Source organism: Loxodonta africana, chromosome 2 (assembly GCF_030014295.1).
Source record: "Loxodonta africana isolate mLoxAfr1 chromosome 2, mLoxAfr1.hap2, whole genome shotgun sequence".
In the NCBI taxonomy this organism is placed as follows: Eukaryota; Metazoa; Chordata; class Mammalia; order Proboscidea; family Elephantidae; genus Loxodonta; species Loxodonta africana.
Window position 1 is genome coordinate 40,072,642 of NC_087343.1, and position 22,256 is coordinate 40,094,897.

The 22,256-nt window shown below is 40.7% G+C and overlaps 1 protein-coding gene across 1 annotated transcript; it reads right to left on the minus strand.

The window, feature by feature from the left end:
• Positions 1–1,399: 1,399 nt before the first annotated feature.
• PRLR (prolactin receptor) lies at positions 1,400–21,961 on the minus strand. Its single transcript, XM_003407885.3, has 7 exons — positions 21,774–21,961; positions 19,942–20,111; positions 12,615–12,784; positions 10,948–11,089; positions 9,238–9,337; positions 5,309–5,378; positions 1,400–2,556 (listed from the first exon to the last, which is right to left on the minus strand). Exons 1-7 carry the CDS (start codon positions 21,947–21,949, stop codon positions 1,534–1,536), a joined length of 1,851 nt encoding a protein of 616 aa, XP_003407933.1. The 5' UTR covers positions 21,950–21,961; the 3' UTR covers positions 1,400–1,533.
• Between the last annotated feature and the right edge of the window lie 295 nt (positions 21,962–22,256).

The following is a 22,256-nucleotide window of genomic DNA, read 5'->3' on the forward strand; positions in this document are numbered from 1 at the left end:
TGTTTGGACACTTCTGACCTGAGCATCCTCTCCTTCTCTGCCAAGATTTTGCAAATGGATCTACTCCAGAGAGATAACTAACTTCTGGTTTTGCTTTAAATGTCTTTGCTGCCCAAGATTGCTCAGAAAAACAAAAACCCTCTCTCTGAAACAGCCTGCTAGAGGTCAACACTCTTTGTTTTCCATGTTAGCTTTATGAAGGTTTACCAGAGAAAAGCAAAAGCCCTAGAGCGGCCCTAAGCTCACAGGAGAATTTATTTCTGGTCTGTGGAGAGTCCTAAAACCCTAGGTTGGTGGTGGCTGTCACTGTCATCATTTAAAATACTTAGAGTTGAAAAAGACTAGATAAACTATAAAACACTGTGTTGGAAATTAAGTTTCGTCACTCGCTTCATATTCTTCAGCGGGCTCTGTGTTGATATGGCATTTTACTCCACAAACAGGGACTGCATATACTACTATGTACTATAAATCCTCATTATAACCTCGTAGCAGAAAATAGCGTACCCACTGAATACGTAAACAGCTGTACTGGGAAGGTAGAAAATAGCCTTTTATTTTACCTAAGTGGTAGAAAAATAGTCTTCAAAAATACAATGTTTAACTTACGGGCTTGTATTAAAGTAGAATTCGTATGTACAATAAGGCAGTATTCCTGTGAAGATCCTGCTGTGATTATCTTTTAAATTAAAATTAGTCTTTTGGGGTTTTATTTTTTCTACTATGAGAAGACTAGTATATAATAAGTTATCTATCATGCTGAAATGAAGCAGGAAAACATTTTAGATACCACATGAAATTCATTTGCTTCTCGTATAAGAAAATTTTACTTTCCAAACTATGTTCTCTAGAGGCTTTAGAATGAAATAGAATTTAGAAGAAAGATATCCACGCTCAGCATATTCAAACTCTTTTAAGAAAAAATTGGAGGCAACATTTTGACTTGCATATCTGCAGTAAGGTATAAGAACTATGTAAACAATTCGTCTGGTGTTCTGGAATGCATTATTTCTTTAAGTGTGTTGTGTTTTGTTAATCCTAGCCATTTTAGGTTTAATAAAATGAAAGAGGAGTGCGCAGGTTAAGCAATTGGTTTCCAAAAGCAGTTTTCATGGCATTTTCTCCATATCTTTCATCTTCCTGTGGTAAACAACTTTGTCTATTTTCTTTCTTTCTGTCACTTACCAAACCATGAGAACCTTTTCCAAGGGGATGTACCTATTGGTACTGGCCCTCATGGATACTAAGCAATGTACTTTTATTTCATTGATCACATAATTTTATAACTAAGAGCAAAAAGAAAATCTACAAATCACAGTTAGGAAACAAAATGATTTGTTTTGGAATCACCTGTTGAAGAAAGGGAACTGGCTGAAAATGGAGCCTATGGAAAGGAGTGAATGGCAAGTGAGTTTTTGTAGTGTCATTCTAACCACATTCTCGGACATATGCTGCTAGATTGCATTTCATTGACTCTGTAGTGTTACCTGAAGAGAAATCACACTGTAACTGATCATTCCATGAGCCCAGCCATCAGTTAAAAGAGTGCATAAAACAAGTGGGATCCAGGTAATCCAAGCCCCCCATCTGGAGTCTGCAGTTATCTGCTGTCGCAGTGAAGCAGGCCAGGTTTTTCTCAGCTTGGTTCTGTTGATGTGACGGAGGAGCCTCCTTGGCTGATTCTTCCAACAAAGCCCCATTTTGAGCTTGGGGGTCTTGCACTAAGACCAGAATTTTGTTATCTATCACCCTGGACACCTTAGCATACTCCTTGCTGGTTTCTGGAGTACCAGGCTTCTCTGTCTTATTGCTGCTCTCTTTATGTTTTGGTAGCAATGCTAGTGCTCCATCTTTGTTGACCTTGTGAATCTCCACATAATCCAAGGGTTTAGCAGAGAGAAACAGGGGTTTCTGCTGGGGCAGCAGCCATGCTATGTCTTGGTCAATCTTGGAAGGGGAGCTTTCCATCTCCCTTGGCTTGCCTGTCTTTTCCTCCTCTCCAGTCTCAACGGTTTTAGAGGCTTTTACAGCATCATTTTCTGTTTTGTCCAACAAAGTAATGGCTGCATTCACAGGGGTCACAGTCAGCTTACACACATCCGCCATGTTGTGGTAAGAAGATCGCGGGCTGTGGTGACTAGGTGGCTGTGGTAAAGGCCATGTTGAAGATTTGGATCCACCAGCATGAAAATACGATATTTTACTTTCCAAGTGAATGTCCCAGGGGTCCCAGGTGCAGGTAATATTTGCTTCAGGATTCTCTGGCTTTTTGATGACCTCAGGAGTGTGGAATGTGGGGGGATTTTCTTGGGGTTCCTCATACTTTTCAGACAGAAGGGAAGGGCTGTCACAGCTGCCCCGGCCAGAATCACTGTCAGGATCCAGGTGAGTGGGTTTCAGGCCTTGACTTCGGTGTTCTTTAGAGTGTGCTGGCATTAGCTGCTGGTCCTCACTATCATCCACTTCTAAAAACTCCACCAGCAATTCCTCACAATCTGAAGTGGGAGGGAAGTCTTGGCATCCCAGAGCACTCAGGAGTTCTTCAGACTTGCCCTTCTATTAAAACACAAACACAAGGAAAGACAGCTGTTAGCTTCAAAACAATCCAAATCAGCACCCTAGGGGCAGAGCCATGTCTGGTCTGCTTGATACCACGGGCTGTTGAGATATAGCAACAGCCTTGCAGAATTCCCAAACTTCAGACATTTGTGTACCAAAAAAAAAAAGTCCACCTATAATCACCTCGTGGAGACCTGGCAATATCTTCCCATAAAGATTACAGTCTAGGAAACTCTATGGGGCAGTTCTACTCTGTCACATGGAGTCACTATGAATTGGAATTGACTGGATGGCACCCAACAACAACACTTTTAAAAGATCAGCCGTGATTTTAACCTAGTCTCTCTCTAAGCAATAATAATCATGAGTTTAAAGAGTGAATATTAAACATACATTTAAATAAACATGTAACTACTGAATAAATAAACATTTGTGGAACATCTAAAACCATTGTGCTCATGAATGCATTTGACACTTTTGAGATCACTGGCAGAGTGTCTCTGAAGTCTGGCTGCTGGCTTTCTAACCTCTACCACCACTTTCTAGAATCTGGCAAGAGTAAGTTGATTCTTGTCTCTTTCTTCTACTGCTATTTCTCTTTCTCTTCATCTCCCTTTTCCTTCTCCCTTTCTTTCCCTTTCCTACTTCCTCTTCCTATCCCACTTTTCCTCTCCTTCTACTCCATTTCTTCTCGTCTCTCTTCTCTTTCCCACCCTCTTCCTTTCCCTCTCTTTTTCCTATCCCATATTTTCTCCCTCTCCTCCTATCCTTCTACTTTCTCTTTCTCCTCCTCTCTGTCCTCTTTCTCCATCTCCCCCTCCTTCTTCCTCTTCCTCCTTCTCTTACTTCACCTTCTTCTTCCTGTTCCTCTGACTTAGGTCACAGATCCGTGATGAAATCTTAGCTTTGTCACTTATTAGTTATATGACTTTGGAGAAGTTGCTCTTTGAACCTCAGTTTCTTCATTCGTAGAAGGGGATAATAGTACCCATCTGGCAGAGTTCTTTTGAAGATTACAGATAATGTGTTATGGATTAGGAGTCCCTGGGTGATGCAAATGCTTAAGGTCCTTGGCTGCTAACAGAAAGGTTGGAGGTTTGAGTCCACCCAGAAGTATCTTGGAAGAAAGACCTGCGATCTACTTCTGAAAAATCAGCCACTAAAAACTTTACAGAGCACAGTTCTACTCTGATGCACAGGGGCCACCGTAAGTCAGAATCAGCTTGAAGGCAACTGGAATTCTGGTAATGGATTGAATTGTGTCCCCCCAAAATATGTGTTGAAAGCTTAACCCTTGTACCGGTAAATATGACCCTGTTTGGAAATAGGGGTTTTCCTTTGTTATGTTAATAAGAGCATATCAGAGTAAGGTGGGTCCTATACCTAATTACTTCTGAGTTACAAAAAGAGCAGAATACATGTAGGGGGAAGACAGATACCAAGGACTGCCAAAGTATGTCAAGGGATGTCAAGGTCCTCATGGGCCTAGTGACAAGGAAGGCCCACCTCCTAGCGCATGCCCTGAATTTGGACTTCTAGGTTCCTGGACTGTGAGAAAATAAATTCCTGTTCTTAAAAGCTACCCACTAGGGGTATTTTTGTTACAGCAGCACTAAGAAACTAAGACATAATATAATTAAGAATACTAATTTTTTTTTTTTTTTTGAGAACAAAGCATTTATTATATCATTAAGCCTCTGTAGTGAGAAGATCAATTTGCAAGCTAAGCAGTAGTTAACTCAGCTGAGATCTTCACACTGCTCTATAAAGGCCAATGTTAGGACTGGACAGTAGGGTAAGAGCACTGGACCAGGGTCCCTAATGCCTGGGCTCTACAATCTGCTCTAACATTTGTAGCTTGACTGAAGTCAGACTAGACACATCCTCTGGGGCTCACTTCTCACATTCCTGCATTGACAGCCTCATGGCACCTGCATCAAGTGAGACAGCGTATAGGTAATTGCTTTTATAGACATCAATGTCAGGTTGAAACCAAATATTTCAACCTGGAGAGAAATTAAAAATATTCTAAACCCTCTTTTCACTTAAAACACTTATATTTAATTCCCTCTTGAATCAGTCTAAATGGTCTCTGGGAAACATTAGCCCACAATGCACCAATCCAATCTCAACTGTGTGGTCAAACAGAGCAATGATTATAGTTGGATATTCTGTTACTATGGCCTTCTTTAAAGATCATTCAAGTGGAAGACTTTACCAATTTATGATGGAGGTAGTGGTGGTGGATCCCTGCTTTGTATTCATCTAAACATCCATCCTCCTCCTAAATTGGTTATTTGTACAAATATTTCTCTTGTGTTCTTATGGCCAAACCTGGTGGATCTAGCAAATGTCTGTGTGTTTTCATGTTTCCTTGGTTTTCTCACATTGTGCTCTGATAGTTCGGGTCTGATAATTTGTGCCTTCATCCTTCTGGTTCTTCATGCACTTTGAAAGCACTCACCTTTTCCTCTTTCTCTCATCCCACTAACTACATGAACACCTGCATGCATGAACACAACATATGTGTGCATACACACATACTGGCCAGTTCCGCAGCAGAAACGTCAATAGGGCAACCATGTCACTTAGCCACACATCTTTCTGTTTACACACTTGCTAAAGAGGAAGTGCAGCTGGGGAAGGACGAATGAGATGGCCAGCCTGAATTGACCGGGATTGTGTCTGCACATGCCAAGCTAATAGTTACAAAGCAGTGTGTCCCACTACAGCCACCTCTGACACTTACCTCCAGCAGACGAGTATCAAATCCTTTTATTTTTGGCCCAGGAACTGGTGGAAAGATGCAGGTCACCATGCTATAAAAGAATGCATGAGATTGGATGCAAATGACTTATCTTCTCCTTTGTTACTTTTGAAAGATTAGTATTACCCCCAGATATCCTCTACATGGGTTAGGGTAGGTATGGGTAAGGCATTCTGGGGCTATTTGAAATAAACAATCAATGGGGACGATAATAATTACAGAGGCTTATAGAAACTGCCCCCCTCCAACCATGTGTCTGTCAGCTTATGGTACTGTGGGGGCTTGGGTGTTGCTGTAATGCTGGAAGCTATGCCACCGGTATTCAAATACCAGCAGGGTCACCCATGGCAGACAGCTTTCAGCTGAGCTTCCAGAATAAGACAGACTAAGAAGAAGGGCCCAGCAATCTATTTCTGAAAAGAATTAGCCAATGAAAACCTTATGAATAGCAATGGAACATTGTCTGATATAATGCCAGAAGATGAGCCCCTCATGTAGTAAGGCACTCAAAATACAACTGGGGAAGAGCTGCTTCCTCAAGGTAGAAGTGACCTTAATGACATGGATGGAGTCAAGCTTTTCAGACCTTCATTTGCTGATGTGGCAAAACTCAAAATGAGAAAAGCTGCAAACATCCATTAATAATTGGAACATGGAATGATGAAATATGAAACTAGGAAAACTGGAATTCATCAAAAATGAAACAGAACACATAAACATCAATATCCTAGGCATTAGTGAGCTAAAATAGACCAGTATTGGCCATTTTGAATCAGACAGTCATATGGTCTACTATGCTGGGAATGACAAACCGAAGAGGAATGGCGTTGCCTTCATCATCAAAAAGAACATTTCAAGGTCTATCCTGAAGTACAATGCTGTCAGTGATAGGATAATATCCATATGTCTACAAGGAAGACCAGTTAATATGAATATTATTCAAATTTATGTATCAACCGCTAAGGCCAAAGATGAAGAAACTGAAGATTTTTACCAACTTCTGCAGTCTGAAATTGATCAAACATGCAATCAGGATGCATTGATAATTACTGGTGTTTGGAATGTGAAAGTTGGAGACAAAGAAGAAGGACTGGTAGTTGGAAAATATGGCCTTGGTGATAGAAACGATGCCAAGGATTGCATGATTGAATTTTGCAAGACCAGCAACTTCTTCATTGCAAATACCTTTTTTCACCAACATAAACGGTGACTATACACATGGACCTCGTCAGATGGAATACACAGGAATCAAATCGACTACATCTGTGGAAAGAGATGATGGATAAGTTCCATATCATCAGTCAGAACAAGGCCAGGGGCTCACTGCATATCAGACCATCAATTGCTCATATGCAAGCTAAAGTTAAAACTGAAGAAAACTGGAACAAGTCCACGAGAGCCAAAGTATGACCTTGAGTATATCCCACCTGAATTTAGAGACCATCTCAAGAATAGATTCGACACGTTGAACACTAATGACTGATGACCAGACAAGTTGTAGAATGACATCAAGGATATTGTACATGAAGAAAGCAAGAGATCATTAAAAAGACAGGAGAGAAAGAGAAGACCTAAACGAATGTCAAAAGAGAGTCTGAAACTTGCTCTTGAATGTTGAGTAGCTAAAACAAAAGGAAAAAATAATGAAGTAAAAGAGTTGAACAGAAGATTTCAAAGGGTGGCTTGACAAGACAAAGTAAAGTATTATGATGACATGTGCAAAGACCTGGAGTTAGAAAACCAAAAGGGAAGAACACGCTCAGCATTTCTCAAGCTGAAAGAACTGAAGAAAAAATTCAAACCTCGAGTTGCAATATTGAAGGATTCTGTGGTGAAAATATTAAAAGAAGCAGGACACATCAAAAGAAGGTGGAAGGAACACACAGAGTCACTATACCAAAAAGAATTGGTCAACATTCAACCATTTCAGGGGGTAACATAAGATCAGAAACTGATGGTACTGAAGGAAGAAGTCCAAGCTGCACTGAAGGCATTGGTTAAAAACAAGACTGCAGGAGTTAACAGAATACCACCTGAGACATTTCAGCAAATGGATGTGGCACTGGAAGAGCTCAGTCATCTATGCCAAGAAATTTGGAGGATAGCTACCTGGCCAACTGACTGGAAGAGGTCTGTATTTATGCCTATTTCCAAGGAAGGGGATCCAACCAAATGTGGAAATTATTGAACAATATCATTAATATCGCATGCAAGCAAAATTTTGCTGAAGATCATTCAAAAGCGGCTGCATCCATATGTGGATAGAGAACTGCCAGAAATTCAAGATGGGTTTAGAGGAGGACATGGAATTAGGGATATCATTGCTGATGTCATATGGATCCTGGCTGAATGCAGAGAATACCAGAAAGATGTTTACCTGTGTTTTATCGAGCATGCAAAGACATTCCACTGTGTGGATCACAACAAATTATGGATAACATTGCAGAGAATGGCAATTCTGGAACACTTAAGTGTGCTCAGAAGAAATCTGTACATGGATCAAGAGGCAGTCGTTCGAACAGAACAAGGGGATATTACATGGTTTAAAGTCCGAGGAAAGGTGTGCATCAGGGTCATATCCTTTCACCATACGTATTCAGTCTGTAGGCTGAGCAAATAGTCTGAGAAGGTGGGGTATATGAAGAACAGGGCATCAGGATTAGAGGAAGACTCATTAACAACCTGCAATATGCACATGACACAACCTTGCTTGCTGAAAGTGAAGAGGACTTGAAGCACTTACCGATGAAGATCATAAACCGCAGCCTTCAAAAATCCTCACAACTGGTCCAATAAGCAACATCATGATAAATGGAGAGAAGATTGAAATTGTCAAGGATTTCATTTGACTTGGATCCACAATCAATGCCCATGGAAGTGGCATTCAGGAAATCAAAAGACACATTGCATTGGGCAAATTGGCTGCAAGAGATCTCTTTAAAGTGTTGAAAAGCAAAGACGCCACCCTGAGGACTGAGGTGTGCCTGACCCAGGCATGATGTTTTTGATTGCCTCATATACATGCAAAAGCTGGACAATGAATAAGGAAGACTGAATTAGAATTGATGCCTTTGAATTGTGGTGTTGGAGAAGAATATTGAATATACCATGAATTGCCAAAAGAACGAACAAATCTGTCTTGGAAGAAGTACAAGCAGAATGCTCCTTGGGAGCAAGGATGGTGAGACTGCATCTCACATACTTTGGACACATTGTTAGGAGGGCTCAGTCCCTGGAGAAGGACCTGATGCTTGGTAAAGCAGAGTCAGAGAAAAAGAGGAAGACCCTCAATGAGATGGATTGACACAGTGGCTGCAACAATGGGCTCAAGCATAGCAACAATTTTGAGTATGGCACAGGACCAGGCAGTGTTTCATTTTGTTGTGCATAGGGTCACTATGAGTTGGAACTGACTTGACAGCGCCTAATAATAACAACAACAGAGGCATCTTGGAAGACAGACCTGGTGATCTTCTTCCAAAAGTTCACAGCTTTGAAAACTCTATGGAGCTGTTCCACTCTGTATACATGGGGTCACCATGAGTCAGAATCAACTTGATGGCAACTAATAACAACATGGAAAAATGATCTTTGGCTAATTTAGGAGGCTGATTCTGGACTTAGTGGAGTAGTTAGGGTATTTGCTTTCCTTGGTTTTAGCTGCTCTTGCCAGATTTTTACTATTTCACAACTGTGGGCCTCCATTTGACAGAAAGAGTACCAGCCTCAAACAAGTCCATTTTTCTGCTTTTGTTTGCATTGATGAAAGATTTTATGAGTGAACATGCTGTGACTAATGGCTGAAATGAGGTGCTTGGGCTCTCTGTAGGTTTCCGTCATCTTTGTGTATCTTTTTGGTCATTATCACTGACAATCATGATTTTGAGGGAGACTGAGAGACATTAAAGTACCTGTATCCTTTCAAAGCCACTGCCCAGACTATAATCAGACAAATGACAGCAGAAAGAACGGCCACAAAGATCCACACAGTTGTATCTTTCACGATGAAGTCTGGAAAACAAGCAGCCAGAACACTTTGATCACATGCAGTATTATTAAAAACAAACAACGAATGAAACGTTTGAACTCAAGAGTTTTTTTCCCCTACCTATACCTCTTTTCATTTGAAAAGCAATCGAACTAACACTAATAAAGGGATTATTATTTCCCAACAGTATTAATATTTTAATATGTTTTAGATATTTTAATATACTCTACACATTTCAAAATCCTTACATATATTATTTGTTGTGATCCTTAGAGGGGGAACTCAAAATTGCATAGTCAGTTGCAGTAATAATAATAAAAGCTAACGTTTATTGAGTTCTTACTAGGAGCCAGAAATACTGTTAACCCCTTTACATGTATTGCCTTATTTTACAGATGAAGAAATGAAGACTCAAACAGTGACTTGCCCATGGTTATATAACTATAGGGTTGCAGTCTGGGATTTGAACCCAAGCAGTATGCCTCTAGAAGCCCTGGTGGTGAAAAGTTAAGTGCTTGGATGCTAACCAAAAGGTCACTGGTTTGAATCCACCTGTTGGCCCTGAAGGGGAAAAGACCTGGCAATCTGTTCCTGTAAACATTACAGCCTAGGAAACTATATGGGACAGTTCTACTCTGCCATATAGGGCTGCTATGAGTTGGAATCAACTCGATGGCACATAACATAACAATAGTCTGCTTCTAGACCCTGTTCTTTTATTTAGTAAGATCCAAAGCTGGACTAGATGCATTTGTAAGTCTTATGATGCACCATCCTGTGTTTCTTCCTGTATGCCAGGCCAATGAATGCATTGGTACTTAGTCCAGGAAAGTTGTGTGAAGAGCTAGGCTTTGCCATTTGGCTCTGGATAGGACTCCTAACTTTACTCAGTTTCAGTTTCCTTGCTTTTAATTTCTAACGGTAATTATATTCCCTCTGAACATCTGAGACGGTTGGATGGTAGCCAAACGAAGACTTTGTAAACTGCAAAGTTCTGTAGAAATACAAGATGAATGATCACTGCTCTGCGTAATACAAGTCAGCATATTTAATGGCACTTTGTTAGAATGAAGTGCTTAATACATGCTCTGTCTTGACCAAGAGACCAACTTGTCATTGATATGAGAGACTGAAGATCAATTCATGCCTTTGAGAAGAGATAATACCTAACACATTCTGGGAGAACTAGATGACAACTTTAGCTGGACCCTCCAAATGATAGTGGTGGTGGAGATGGGGGGAATCAAATTTAAGTGGCCACGAAGGCTTTGAGACATGCCAAGTCTAGGTCTGCAGCTTTAACCTAGATGATCCTGGGAGCATGCTATCCTCCCAAACTTCTGTATTGGGTGGAGAGATGATAAACCCATTTCTGCTTATTCTTCTGGTTAAGGCTCAAAATACTTTCTCTGTCAGTAGGTAAAAAAAACCAAAACCAAACCCAGTGCCGTCAAGTCGATTCCAACTCATAGTGACCCTAAAGGACAGAGTAGAACTGCCCCATAGAGTTTCCAAGGAGCACCTGGTGGATTCAAACTGCTGACCCTTTGGTTAGCAGCCACGCAAATTTACTAACTACACTCTGTTTTAAAAATATTTAGGAGGATAAACAAAAGGCAGTTGAGACACTTACCACTTGGTATTTCAATGGAACTCTCTGGGCTCCACTTACTCCAGAATCCATGGTCTGGCTTGCAACGAACCTGGACAAGGTATTTCTGTCCCGAATATAAGCTGAGGACACTAAACTGAGTCTGACGTCCAGCAAAATGGGTCTAAGGAGGAATATGGAAAACAGATGTTACTTCTGCTTTTAGGTATGAAGACAAGAGAGTTTTTTTCTTAATAGTAAGCTTTTGGAGGAGTCAGGCTGATGAACCAGACTTAGCAGATACTCTGTTCTCACCATTCCACCCTCTCAGCCCCATCTCTTTCTTCCCTTTAAAATTGCTCACACAAAAATTTAACAGATTTTCTCTCTCCATTTGAACTCTATTTCAGGTGGACAAATATCTCCCCAAACTCTACTTTATGGAAGACAACTAGTCTTCGATTAAATCAAATACATAAAATTAGAAAATTGTTATATTGAAAACCCTAATGAAATAACTGATGCAAGGATTATTAATTGGTGTTAAAATCATTAGGTGGAAGGGAAGTAGGCAACCACGTATGCTGAAATCATACTACAAGATTAAGCATCACTGTACAATTAAGGGATCAGGTTGTCACCTCCCCAACTCAACAGTTAGTTTTAGCATCTTTAACAGTGGTCAACAGATACTGAATCTCCTGATTAGATGCAAGAGGAAGTACATAATATCACCTCTGAAGTATTCTTGCCCCAAATTATTCAACCTGAATCTAACCAGTTACGGGAAACATAGGGCGTAGTGAAATTAGCTAAATGATACCACAAGTAACTAATGAGATAAAAGAGAACGTGGGACAGTCTATGAAACAACAGGCCCAGCTTTCTGAGTGCATTGAGATAAAAGGGATATAACAATGTGCCACAATGTGCTGTGCTGGAGTGGATTCTGGTTTGGACAAACTAGCTATAAAAGATATTTTTGAAATAATTGGAGGAGTTAGAATACATACTGGTTATTGATGATATTAAGGAATTATAATTATTTTTCCCTATGTGTGATATTATTTATTATTTTAGCTATGTTAGAAAATATTCTTTTTTTAAAAAAAGATGTATACTAAAGTATTTAAGGGTAGAATTTCATAATGCCTGTAATTTACTGTGTTATTTCTTTATGTTGAACTGTTTTAAATACATAGCCATTGATCATGGACAGGTTACACATAGATATTTTTTCTGTTCACCTAATGTCGGTGCAGTGGTTAAGAGCTCAGGCTGCTAACCAAAAGGTCGGAAGCGCCAATCCAACAGCTGCTCCTTGGAAACATTATGGGGCAATTCTACTATCTCCTATACTGTTGCTATGAGTCGGAATTGACTCCAAGGCAATGGGTTTGGTTTTGGTTTGGAATGTCACTTGAGTACTCTCATAGGTGTCTAGGCCTAAAATATGCTGAGGGAGGCAAGTTGGGGACCTCGTGGAAGAGACCATGCAGCAAGAAACTAGCCCTGGGAGAGCTGTGAAGATAAGCACCTCCATCAATCCCACCAGAGGGAAGAAGGCACTACCACACATGGGTGAGTCACATCAGCTCCGGGAAGCCAACATGGCTGCCCAGTACTTAGGAGGAACGATCTGTTTTCAGTTGTGAGGGTTCATCACTGCAAAAGAACATGCTTCCTTCCAAAGCTTTTGGTTAACTCACCTCCCACACTGCGGTTTTCTCAGGTTTTAATCGAATTTCATACTGGAGTGTGAGCCAACCGGAGTTTATATCAACCAGTGTGGGTGGAAGCCATTTTATCCATAGATACGGTTTTCTGTCTTCTGGTTGTTTTACTTCTAAAGTCAGGTTCACAGGAGGGTCTGGTTCAACTGTAGATACGAAAAAAACTCCAGTAGCATTCATTGGTTGCCACCTTTATTAGTCCTTTACCATTTTCTATCACACTTTGTATGTACTGACCCACTCTTCCCACCTGCATTATAAGGCCCTGGAAGACAAGGGCCCTGTCTCCTGCTTCTAAACGCATGATCAGTCACGTTTGTGCTTAAAAATGAGGTTTGGGTCCATTTTGGGTCGCATGTCCAAAGGTCGCTATGAGTCAGAATTGACTCAATGGCAATGGGTTTGGTTTGGTTTTTGGTTAAGGTTGGATAGCTACCCAAATAATCTTCGTAATGACAAGGACCAGGTGATACAGATTAGGCTGGGATTTGAAAATGAGTGTTGGGGGCGGAAGATTATAGGGGAGGGATTTCAAATAGCTTATTTCCCTCAGCTGGGAGGAAGTTTCTCGTTGGTGGCACACACACTGTTTTTGTGAAAGATCTATTCATATTTATAACTTCGTAGGTAACAGGTTTACAGATTGCACTTGCTTTGCTTCAGTGATTACATTTTACATTCAATGTACATATTACTGTCTCTGCTGAATGGAATCCAATCTCTCAGATATTAAATTATTGAAGTATGCTGAGAGGCCTGGAGTTTTGGTAATGATGCTTTCAGTGACTTCACAATAGTCTACTGACCCATTCACTCATTCAACAAATGTTTACTGAATTCCTACAAGAAAAATGATAGCTACCATTTTTTGAGTGCTTACTATATGCCAGACACTGTGCATAAATCAGGAAATATGTGAGGTGACCTTAGAGCTTGTTAGCAACTCCCTAGATGTGGGCTGAGTTCAGTCTGGGCCAAGCCATCACTTGTCCTGTTGTTATTACGTGCCATCGAGTTGGCTCCCACTCATAGTGACCCTGTGTACAACAGAAAGAAACACTGCCTGGTCCTGCACCATCCTTACAAACATTGCTATGTTTGAGCCCATTGTTACAGCCACCATGTCAATCCATCTTGTTGAGGGTCTTCCTCTTTTTTGCTCTCTACCAAACATAATGTCATTCTCCAGGGACTGCTCCTTTCTGATAACATGTTCAAATTATGTGAGACACAGTCTTGCCATCCTCCCTTTTAAGGAGCATTCTGGCCTACTTCCAAGACAGATTTGTTTGTTCTTCTGGCAGATCATGGTGCATTCAATATTCTTGACTAACACCATAACTCAAAGGCATCAATTCTTCAGCCTTCCTTATTCATTGTCTACCTTTCATATGCATATGAGGTGATTGAAAATACCATGGCTTGGGTCATGTGTGCCTTAGTCCTCAAGGTAACATCTTTGTTTTTGAACACTAACAACAGGTCTTTGGCAGCAGATTTGCCCAATGAAATGCGTCTTTTGATTTCTCGGCTGCTGCTTCCATGGATGTAGATTGTGGATCCAAGCAAAACGAAATCCTTGGCAATTTCAATCTTTTCTCCATTTATCATGATGGTACTTACTGGTCCAGTTGTGAGGATTTTTGTTTTCTTTATGTTGAGGTGTAATCCATCCTGAAGGCTGTTGTCTTTGATCTTCATCAGTAAGTTCTTCAACACCTCTTCACTTTCAGCAACAAGGTTGTGTCACCTGCATATCACAGGCTGTTAATGAGTCTTCCTCCAATCCTGATGCCACATTCTTCTTCAGATAATCTGGCTTCTGGGATTATTTGCTCAGCATACAGATTGAATAAGTATGGTGAAAGGATACAATACTGATGCATACCTTTCCTGATTTTAAACCACACAGTATCTCCTTGTTCTGTTCAAACAACTGCCTCTTGGTCTATGCACAGGTTCCACATGAGCACATTTAAGTGTCCTGGAATTCTTGTTTTTTGCAATGTTATCCATAATTTGTTATGATCCACACAGTCAAATGCCTTTTATAGTCCATAAAACACAGGTAAACATCTTTCTGGTATTCTCTGCTTTTAGCCAAGATCCATTTGTTGTCAGCAATGATATCCCTTTTTCCACAACCTCTTTTGTACCTGGCTTGAATTTCTCACTGTTCCCTGTTGATGTACTGCTGCAAGAGTTTCTGAATTATCTTCAGCAAAATTTTCCTTGTGCATGAAAATAATTATATTGTTTGATAATTTCCACACTCTGTTGGATCACTTTTCTTTGGAATGGGCACAAATACGGATCTCTTCCAGTCAGTTGGCCACGTAGCTGTCTTCCAAATTTTTTGGCATAGATGAGTGAGCACTTCCAGCATTGCATCCATTTGTTGAAACATGTCAATTGGTATTCTGTCAATTGCTGGACGCTTGTTGTTTGCCAATGCCTTCAGTGTAGCTTGGACTTTTTCCTTCAATACCATTCATTCTTGATCATATGCTATCTCCTGAAATGGCTGAACATTGACCAATTCTTTTTGGTACCGTGACTCTGTGTAGTCCTTCCATCTTCTTTTGTTGCTTCCTGTGTTGTTAAATATTTTCCCCATAGAATCCTTCAATTCTGCCGCTTGAAGCTTGAATTTTTTCTTCAGTTCTTTCTGCTTGAGAAATGCTGAGCATGTTCTTTCCTTTTGGTTTTCTAATCCGGGTCCTTGCACAGTTCATTATAATGCTTTACTTTGTCTTCTCTAGTTGGTCTTAGAAATCATCTCTTCAGCTGTTTTACTTCACCATTTCTTATGCTTGCTTTAGCTACTCTGTGTTCAAGAGTAAGTTTCAGAGTCTCTTCTGACATTCATTTCATCTTTACTTTCTTTCCCTTCTTTTTAATGATCTTTTGCTTTCTTCATGTATGATGTCCTTGATGTTGTCCCACAACTTGTCTGGTCTTAGGTCATTAGTGTTCAATGTGTCAAATCTATTCTTGAGATGCATCCAAATTCAGGTAGGATATACTGAAGCCATACTTTGGCACTCGTGGACTTGTTTTAATTTTCTTCAGCTCCAACTTGAACTTGCATATGAGCAATTAATGTCTGTTCCACAGTTGGCTCCAGCCTTTTTCTGACTGATAATATTGAGCTTCTCTGTCATCTCTTTCCACAGAAGTAGTCAGTTTGATTCCTGTATATTCCATCTGGTGAGGTCCACGTGTATAGTTCTATTTATGTTGTTGAAAAAAAGGTATTTGCAATGAATAAGCCATTGGTCTTGCAAAATTCTATCATGTGATCTCTTGTGTTGTTTCTATCACCGAGGCCATAATTTTCTATTGACCCTCCTGTTTCCAACTTTTGCATTCCAATCACCAGTAATTATTAATGCACTGATTGCACATTTGATCACTTTCAGACTGCAAGAGTTGGTAAAAATCTTCAGTTTCTCAATTTTTGGCATTAGAGGTTGGTGTGTAAACTTGAATAATAGTCAATAGGATAATAGGGGGAGTGGTCTTCTTTGTAAGGGTATGGATATTATCCTATCACTGATGGCATTGTACTCCAGGATAGATCTTGAAATGTTCTTTTTGACAAAGAATGTGACATCATTCCTCTCTGATTTGTCATTCCTGGCATAGTAGACCATATGATTGTCTGATTAAAAATGGCCAATACCAGTCCATTTCAGCTCACTAATACCTAGAAGTCTTAGTTATCTAGGGCTGCTATAACAAAAGTACCGCAAGTGGATGTCTTCAATAAGGAGAAGTTTATTCTCTCACAGTCTAGTAGGTTAGAAGTCCAAATTCAGGGCATCAGCTCCAGCTTTCTCTCTCAGAAGGTCCTTGTCATCAATTTTCCCCTGGAATAGGAGCTTCTCCGCACAGGAACCCCAGGTCCAAAGGACATGCTCTGCTCCCAGCATTGCTTTCTTGGTGGTATGAGGTTCCCCACTCTCTGCTCACTTCCCTTCCCTTTTCTTTTATCTCTTGTAAGGTAAAAGGTGGTGCAGGCCACACCCCAGGGAAACTCCCTTTACATTGTATCAGGGATGTGACCTCAGTAAGGGTGTTATGATCCCACCCTAATCCTCTTTAACATAATCTAATCTTGCCTCATTAACCACAGGCAGAGATTAGGATTTACAACACATAGGAAAATTACAGTCACAAAATGGAGGACAACTACACAATACTGGGAATCATGGCCTAACCAAATTGCAACATATTTTGGGGGGACACAATTCAATCTCTGACACTAGAATATTGATGTTTATGCTTTCCATTTCATTTTTGATGATTTCCAACTTCCCTAGATTTATACTTCATACATTCCACATTCCAATTATTCACAGATGTTTGAAGCTGTTTCTTCTCGTTTTGAGTTGTGCCGCATCAGCAAATGAAGGTCCTGAAAGCTTTACTCCATACACATCATTAATGTCGACTCTACTTTGAGGAGGCAGCTCTTCCACAGCCATATTTTGAGTGCTTTCCAACCTGAGGGCCTCATCTTCCAGCACTATATCAGATAGTGTTCTGGTATTCATAAAATTTTCACTGGGCAATTCTTGTAGATCACCAGGCCCTTCTTCCTAATCTGTATTAGTCTGGAAGCTCCATTGAAACCTGTCCACCATGGGGGACCCTACTAGCATTTGAAATACTGGTGGCATAGCTTCCAGCATCACAGCAACCTTCAAGCTACCATAGTACAACAAACTGACAGAGAGGTGGTGAATCTCTTGTCCTAGGATTCCCCTTTGTCATTCCTGCTAAACTATAAAGTCCACTACAGTTTTGCTGAGTTGCCTTGCAGCTCAATGTTGATCATGCAAAGCAAAAAGCATCTCTCAGGCTGCCTTTGTTTTACTTTTGCTAATGACTTCTCCAAACTATGCCCTGGTAATCTTGGCCTTCAGTCTGCTGCTCAAGTAGCACTATTTGCCCCCCAATTCTTTGTGACATAGTAGCTATAGTTGGTAAGAAGCAACACTAAATTTGGGGCAAAACAATTGGAACAACTCCTGTGGGCCCAGAACCAGATGATCCCCTTCTAAAAGCTGCTACTCCATGGAGCAGCTCTATATTCCATGAAGAGAGAGAAGAAATTCCAGGTTGCCATGGAAGAGGTGGACATCAGTTGTAGAGGGAGTGCAGGAGTGCAGGACAAAGGAAACATAAATAGAAAATTCTTGCTGGGTGGAAAAGAATGGGGACAAGAGTCAATCTGATACACAGGAAGACAAGTTTTACGAGGACCAGGCTTATTGGCATGAATGATGAAGTCGGTGAAAATTGGCTTAAAATACTCAGTTGAGTAAACATTCATCTAAAGTACAATTGAAAAAAAGAAAGTTCATCTTAGAGAATACATATGGCACCAGCAACAGAATGTTGCTAGAAATGTGGACATTAAATATACTTCTTGTAAGGCTTTAAAAGAAAATGATGAGCATGTGATTAGACAATGGAGGAAGGGCAATGCTTTTTATGCAGTGGCAAAGAACTTATCTGAATTATGTCCAAAATGTTTGGTGGAAGGTAGAACTTGTAAGTGATGAACTTGAATATCTGGCTGATGAGATTTCTAAGCAAGATCCTACAGGGTCTGTGTGGTTTCTTCTTGGCACTTACAATAAAATGCGAGAGGAAAGAGATGGACTTAAAAAAGAACTGTGCAAAATGAAAACGAAACTTAAACATTTGGAAAATTCTGTTTTACAAACTAAGGACACGTGCTCTAGAATGTTCACCAAGGATGTGGATTCACAATCTTTTGCTAAAGAGATTAAGCCTGTGACTGATGGCTCTAAGCAACTACCACAGCAGAAAACCCACTAGCTTAGATTGAAAGAGGCAGAGAAAGAATGAAACGAAAGAACACTGCCCACCTCTTGGAATTCTATAGGCAGGAAATAGGCCAAAGGAACTACATCTGTTGTCCTCCAGAAAAAGAAAAGGACCATTCCTGGAGCAGCTTGGAGATCAGCAGAACTGTTGAAGGAGTATGGAAAGCACAGCCTTCTCAGTTTCAACAAGTGGGGACACTGTCTCCTGGATTTCAAAGAATGAGGCTGCAGCCTCCTAGGTTTCGGAGTCAGATCTTTGCCAACTAGGTTCCAGAATGTGGGGCTTCCATTAAGGTGTGCCATTGGGTTGGGTTTCTGCCCAAAGCTGAGGAGGTAGGGCTTCCATGTCCAAGGGACAGAAGAATGGGGCTTGCCAGGGCCAAGGTGGTGGGGTCACTGCTCAGATGGACTAGGAGTACAGGGCTGTCCAAAGCTGAGAGAGTGGGGTTGCCATCCCAGTGAGCCTGGAGGGCAGAGCTGAAGTTCAGGGCTGAGGGGCCTTCACCTAGAATTCAGAGGGCAAGGTCAACACCCAGAGCCTAGATGGTGGGGCCATTGCACAGATAGTCCCAAAGAGCTAATGTAAATTTTTCTGCTGGGTTTTGGACTTGCTTGGTGCCTGTTATCCCTTCTTTCTCTCCAATTTCTCCCATTTGTGATGGAAATGTCTACCTTACGCCTGTTCCACCATTGTATTTTGGAAGCAGATAACTTGTATTCTAGATTTCAGAGGTTCACACATGAAGAGGAATTTTGTCCCAGAATGGAATATGCCTAATGTCTCACCCATATTTGATTTAGATGATTCAGAAATGGGAAATTGGATTTGGAATTGATTAAGACTTTTGGGATGATGTGATGGGGTGAATGTGTTTTGCATGTGGCAAGGACATGAATTTTGGGGGGCCAAAGGGTAGAATGTTATGGATTGAATTATGTCCCTCCAAAATATGTGTTGTAAATCCTAACTTCTATGCCTATAGCTATAATTCCTTTTGGAAATGGATTGTGTTTGTTATGTTAATACAACAGGATTTGTGTAGGGTATGTCATAAGTCAATCTCTTTTGAGATATAAAAGAGATTAAACAAGCCAGCAGGAGAAGCAGAGATAGGGGAATACAGATGCCAAGTCATGTGAAGATTGCCTAGGAGCAGAAGCTCAGAAGAGACAAGGATCTTCTGCCAGAGCCAACAGAGAGTGAAAGCCTTCTCCTAGAGCCGGCACCTTGAATTCAGACTTCTAGCCTCCTGAGCTGTGAGAAATTAAATTTCTTTTTGTTAAAAAACAAAACAAAACAAAACTCAGTTGACATTTTGAATATTATAATTTTCTCATTTTTCTTTTAGGAATCCACCAAAAGCCCAGAAGATTCACTGAGTTTGACTATTGGTGAATAAATAATGGAATCATAAATTCCTCATACACTCCCTTCCCCTTACCTATGTAAATCACATCCACATAATGTGGATCGGAGGAACTGCTTCCCATCTGGTTAGTGGCGTTTATTGTGATGTTGTATATTTTCCATATGGAGGTGTGCTTCTTGTTAAAGTAACAGGAGTTGGGGCCGCCGGTTTTGTAGTCTGGACATTCATAGGTGATTGTCTCTCTGCAATGAGTCATATATTAAGAGTGAATAAGAAAGTAATACAAAGACCAGTATCACTGGCTTTTGGGGGTCAAGTACTCCAAATGCAAAAACCAGAGCTGAAAAAGGGTTCCCTAAACTTTTGTTCACTGCCCCTTCCAGCTGGAAGTGAAAGATGGAAGAAAGTGCCTGAGAAGGAAGTTAGGACAAGAGACTAGTAGGTTCTAGAGGTGAAGGGGCTTTTTAGGGACCTAACTACTCTGCTGCTCACCAGCCCTTCCCTTCTAGAGGATTCTGTGAGCCTTGTGATGTGTGCTCCCTGCCAATAAACACATGAGTTTTCAATGGTCAGGGCACTGCCATACCTAGAGCACTGCTACCAGGTCATCCATCTCTTGAAGTGTGGACTTCCACCTACACACACACAGTGGGGTTACACACAGTGCAGCATTTACTGGATGTATGTGTTGAATCACATTTCGTTGTTAAGAACGTAAATAGATCCAAGGGGAGAAAAGCTGATGTTGGTTTATTTCAGGCTGCACTAAGTCAGCAAGAATGAAATTACTTTGATAGGAACAATTTAAGGTCCAAGTGGCTCATTAAGCTTCCTGCCTTTAGACTTAGGGGCCTCAACTCAAGACACGCTGCACAGGCTTTCAGGCATATTCAATTCTGGTTGCCTGTTTGAGTCCCTGAAACCTGTTTATGTGTCATGTGTTTACATCCCAAGTAGGAGAGCTTTATGTACAAGAAAATGTCATCCTTGGCAAGTGGGCCAGCTCTCTCCATCAGTAGCTAAATATTTTGTTTACTGGGGAAGGATACATCCCTCCCAGGATTTCCAGGAGGGTCTCATGGTGAATGCAACAAAATACTGACACATAGATGATCTTGTTTGGCCCTGACAGTAACTTTATGACCAAATATACCCTCTAAGAAATCATGGATGCTGGATCAACAATTAGCAGAGAAAAAAGCATCACCTTTTTTTCCTTAAAGAGTTCTTTATTTTCTTGGACATGAAACAAGTTTGCAAAGTTAATATGTCATGGTTATTGCCTATTATATGGTATCGTCTTATATAAGTGCAAACAGTTAACACCCTTGGATGCTAACAAAAAGGTTGGAGGTTCAGGTCAAGTCTTCCCAGAGGTGCCTCAGAACAAAGTCCTGGTGATCTACTTCTGAAAGATCACATCCATGAAAAACCCTGTGGAGAGCAGTACTACTCTGAAACACGTTGGGTTACCATGAGTTGAAATCAACTTGACAGCAACTGGTAACTGTATGTCACAAAATTAACAACTATACTAAAAAAAAAAAAAAAAAAAATGACACAAAGTTTTCGATGAACATTAATAATTACCTAGCAATTAGGAAATTTTTATATGTAGCCTTGGGCCACAATCTATATTTGTGACAGTTATGACATTTCAAACACTGCTATTATTGCATTGCTGCTATGGCTGATAAGTGTCTACATATTGAGAAAGCTCCTTTACGATTTGACAGAAGAATGTGGACATGGACTTCACACTCCCTTCTACCCCAGTGGTATGAGCTTTGTTTGTGGAAATCCAGGGAAGGTGTTGCTAATTCCAAATCAGGACCAGCACTATATTGGCCTGGTGTGTGAGAACACTTTTGTGGAGTTTGATAGGAGAGAATAAAGCTTCTTACCCTTCCTTGTGGTAAGTCAAAGTGTAATTGGTAGGAAGTCCTCCATCTGTCCCAGGCTTCCACCAGCAAGTGAAGGTTTCCTTTTCAGGAGAACGGCATTTAAGGATCTCAGGTTTTCCAGGAGGTGAGTGTCCTAGAAAAAGCCAGAAGCCGGTGGAGTCAATATTAAAGTCCATTCAACCATTTTGTTTGTGACCAAAGCAGATTGATGGGATCCAGATTAGTGACAAAGCCTTGGGACAAGGAGGCCTAGGGATGGGGTGTTCACCAGTGCCAGAACATCAGCAACCTGAAACACTCCTCTGTGGGCTACTCCAATGTCAGTAGGATTTCTAGAAGCAGAGCTTTGGGATGGTGTGTGTGTATATGGGAGAGGGTACTTCAAGATGGTAATATCAAACACTTATGTAAAGACCAGTGACTAATTGTAAAATATCAACGAATCAATGATAGAAAGAGTGAGCATCAAGAGTGAGATGGATA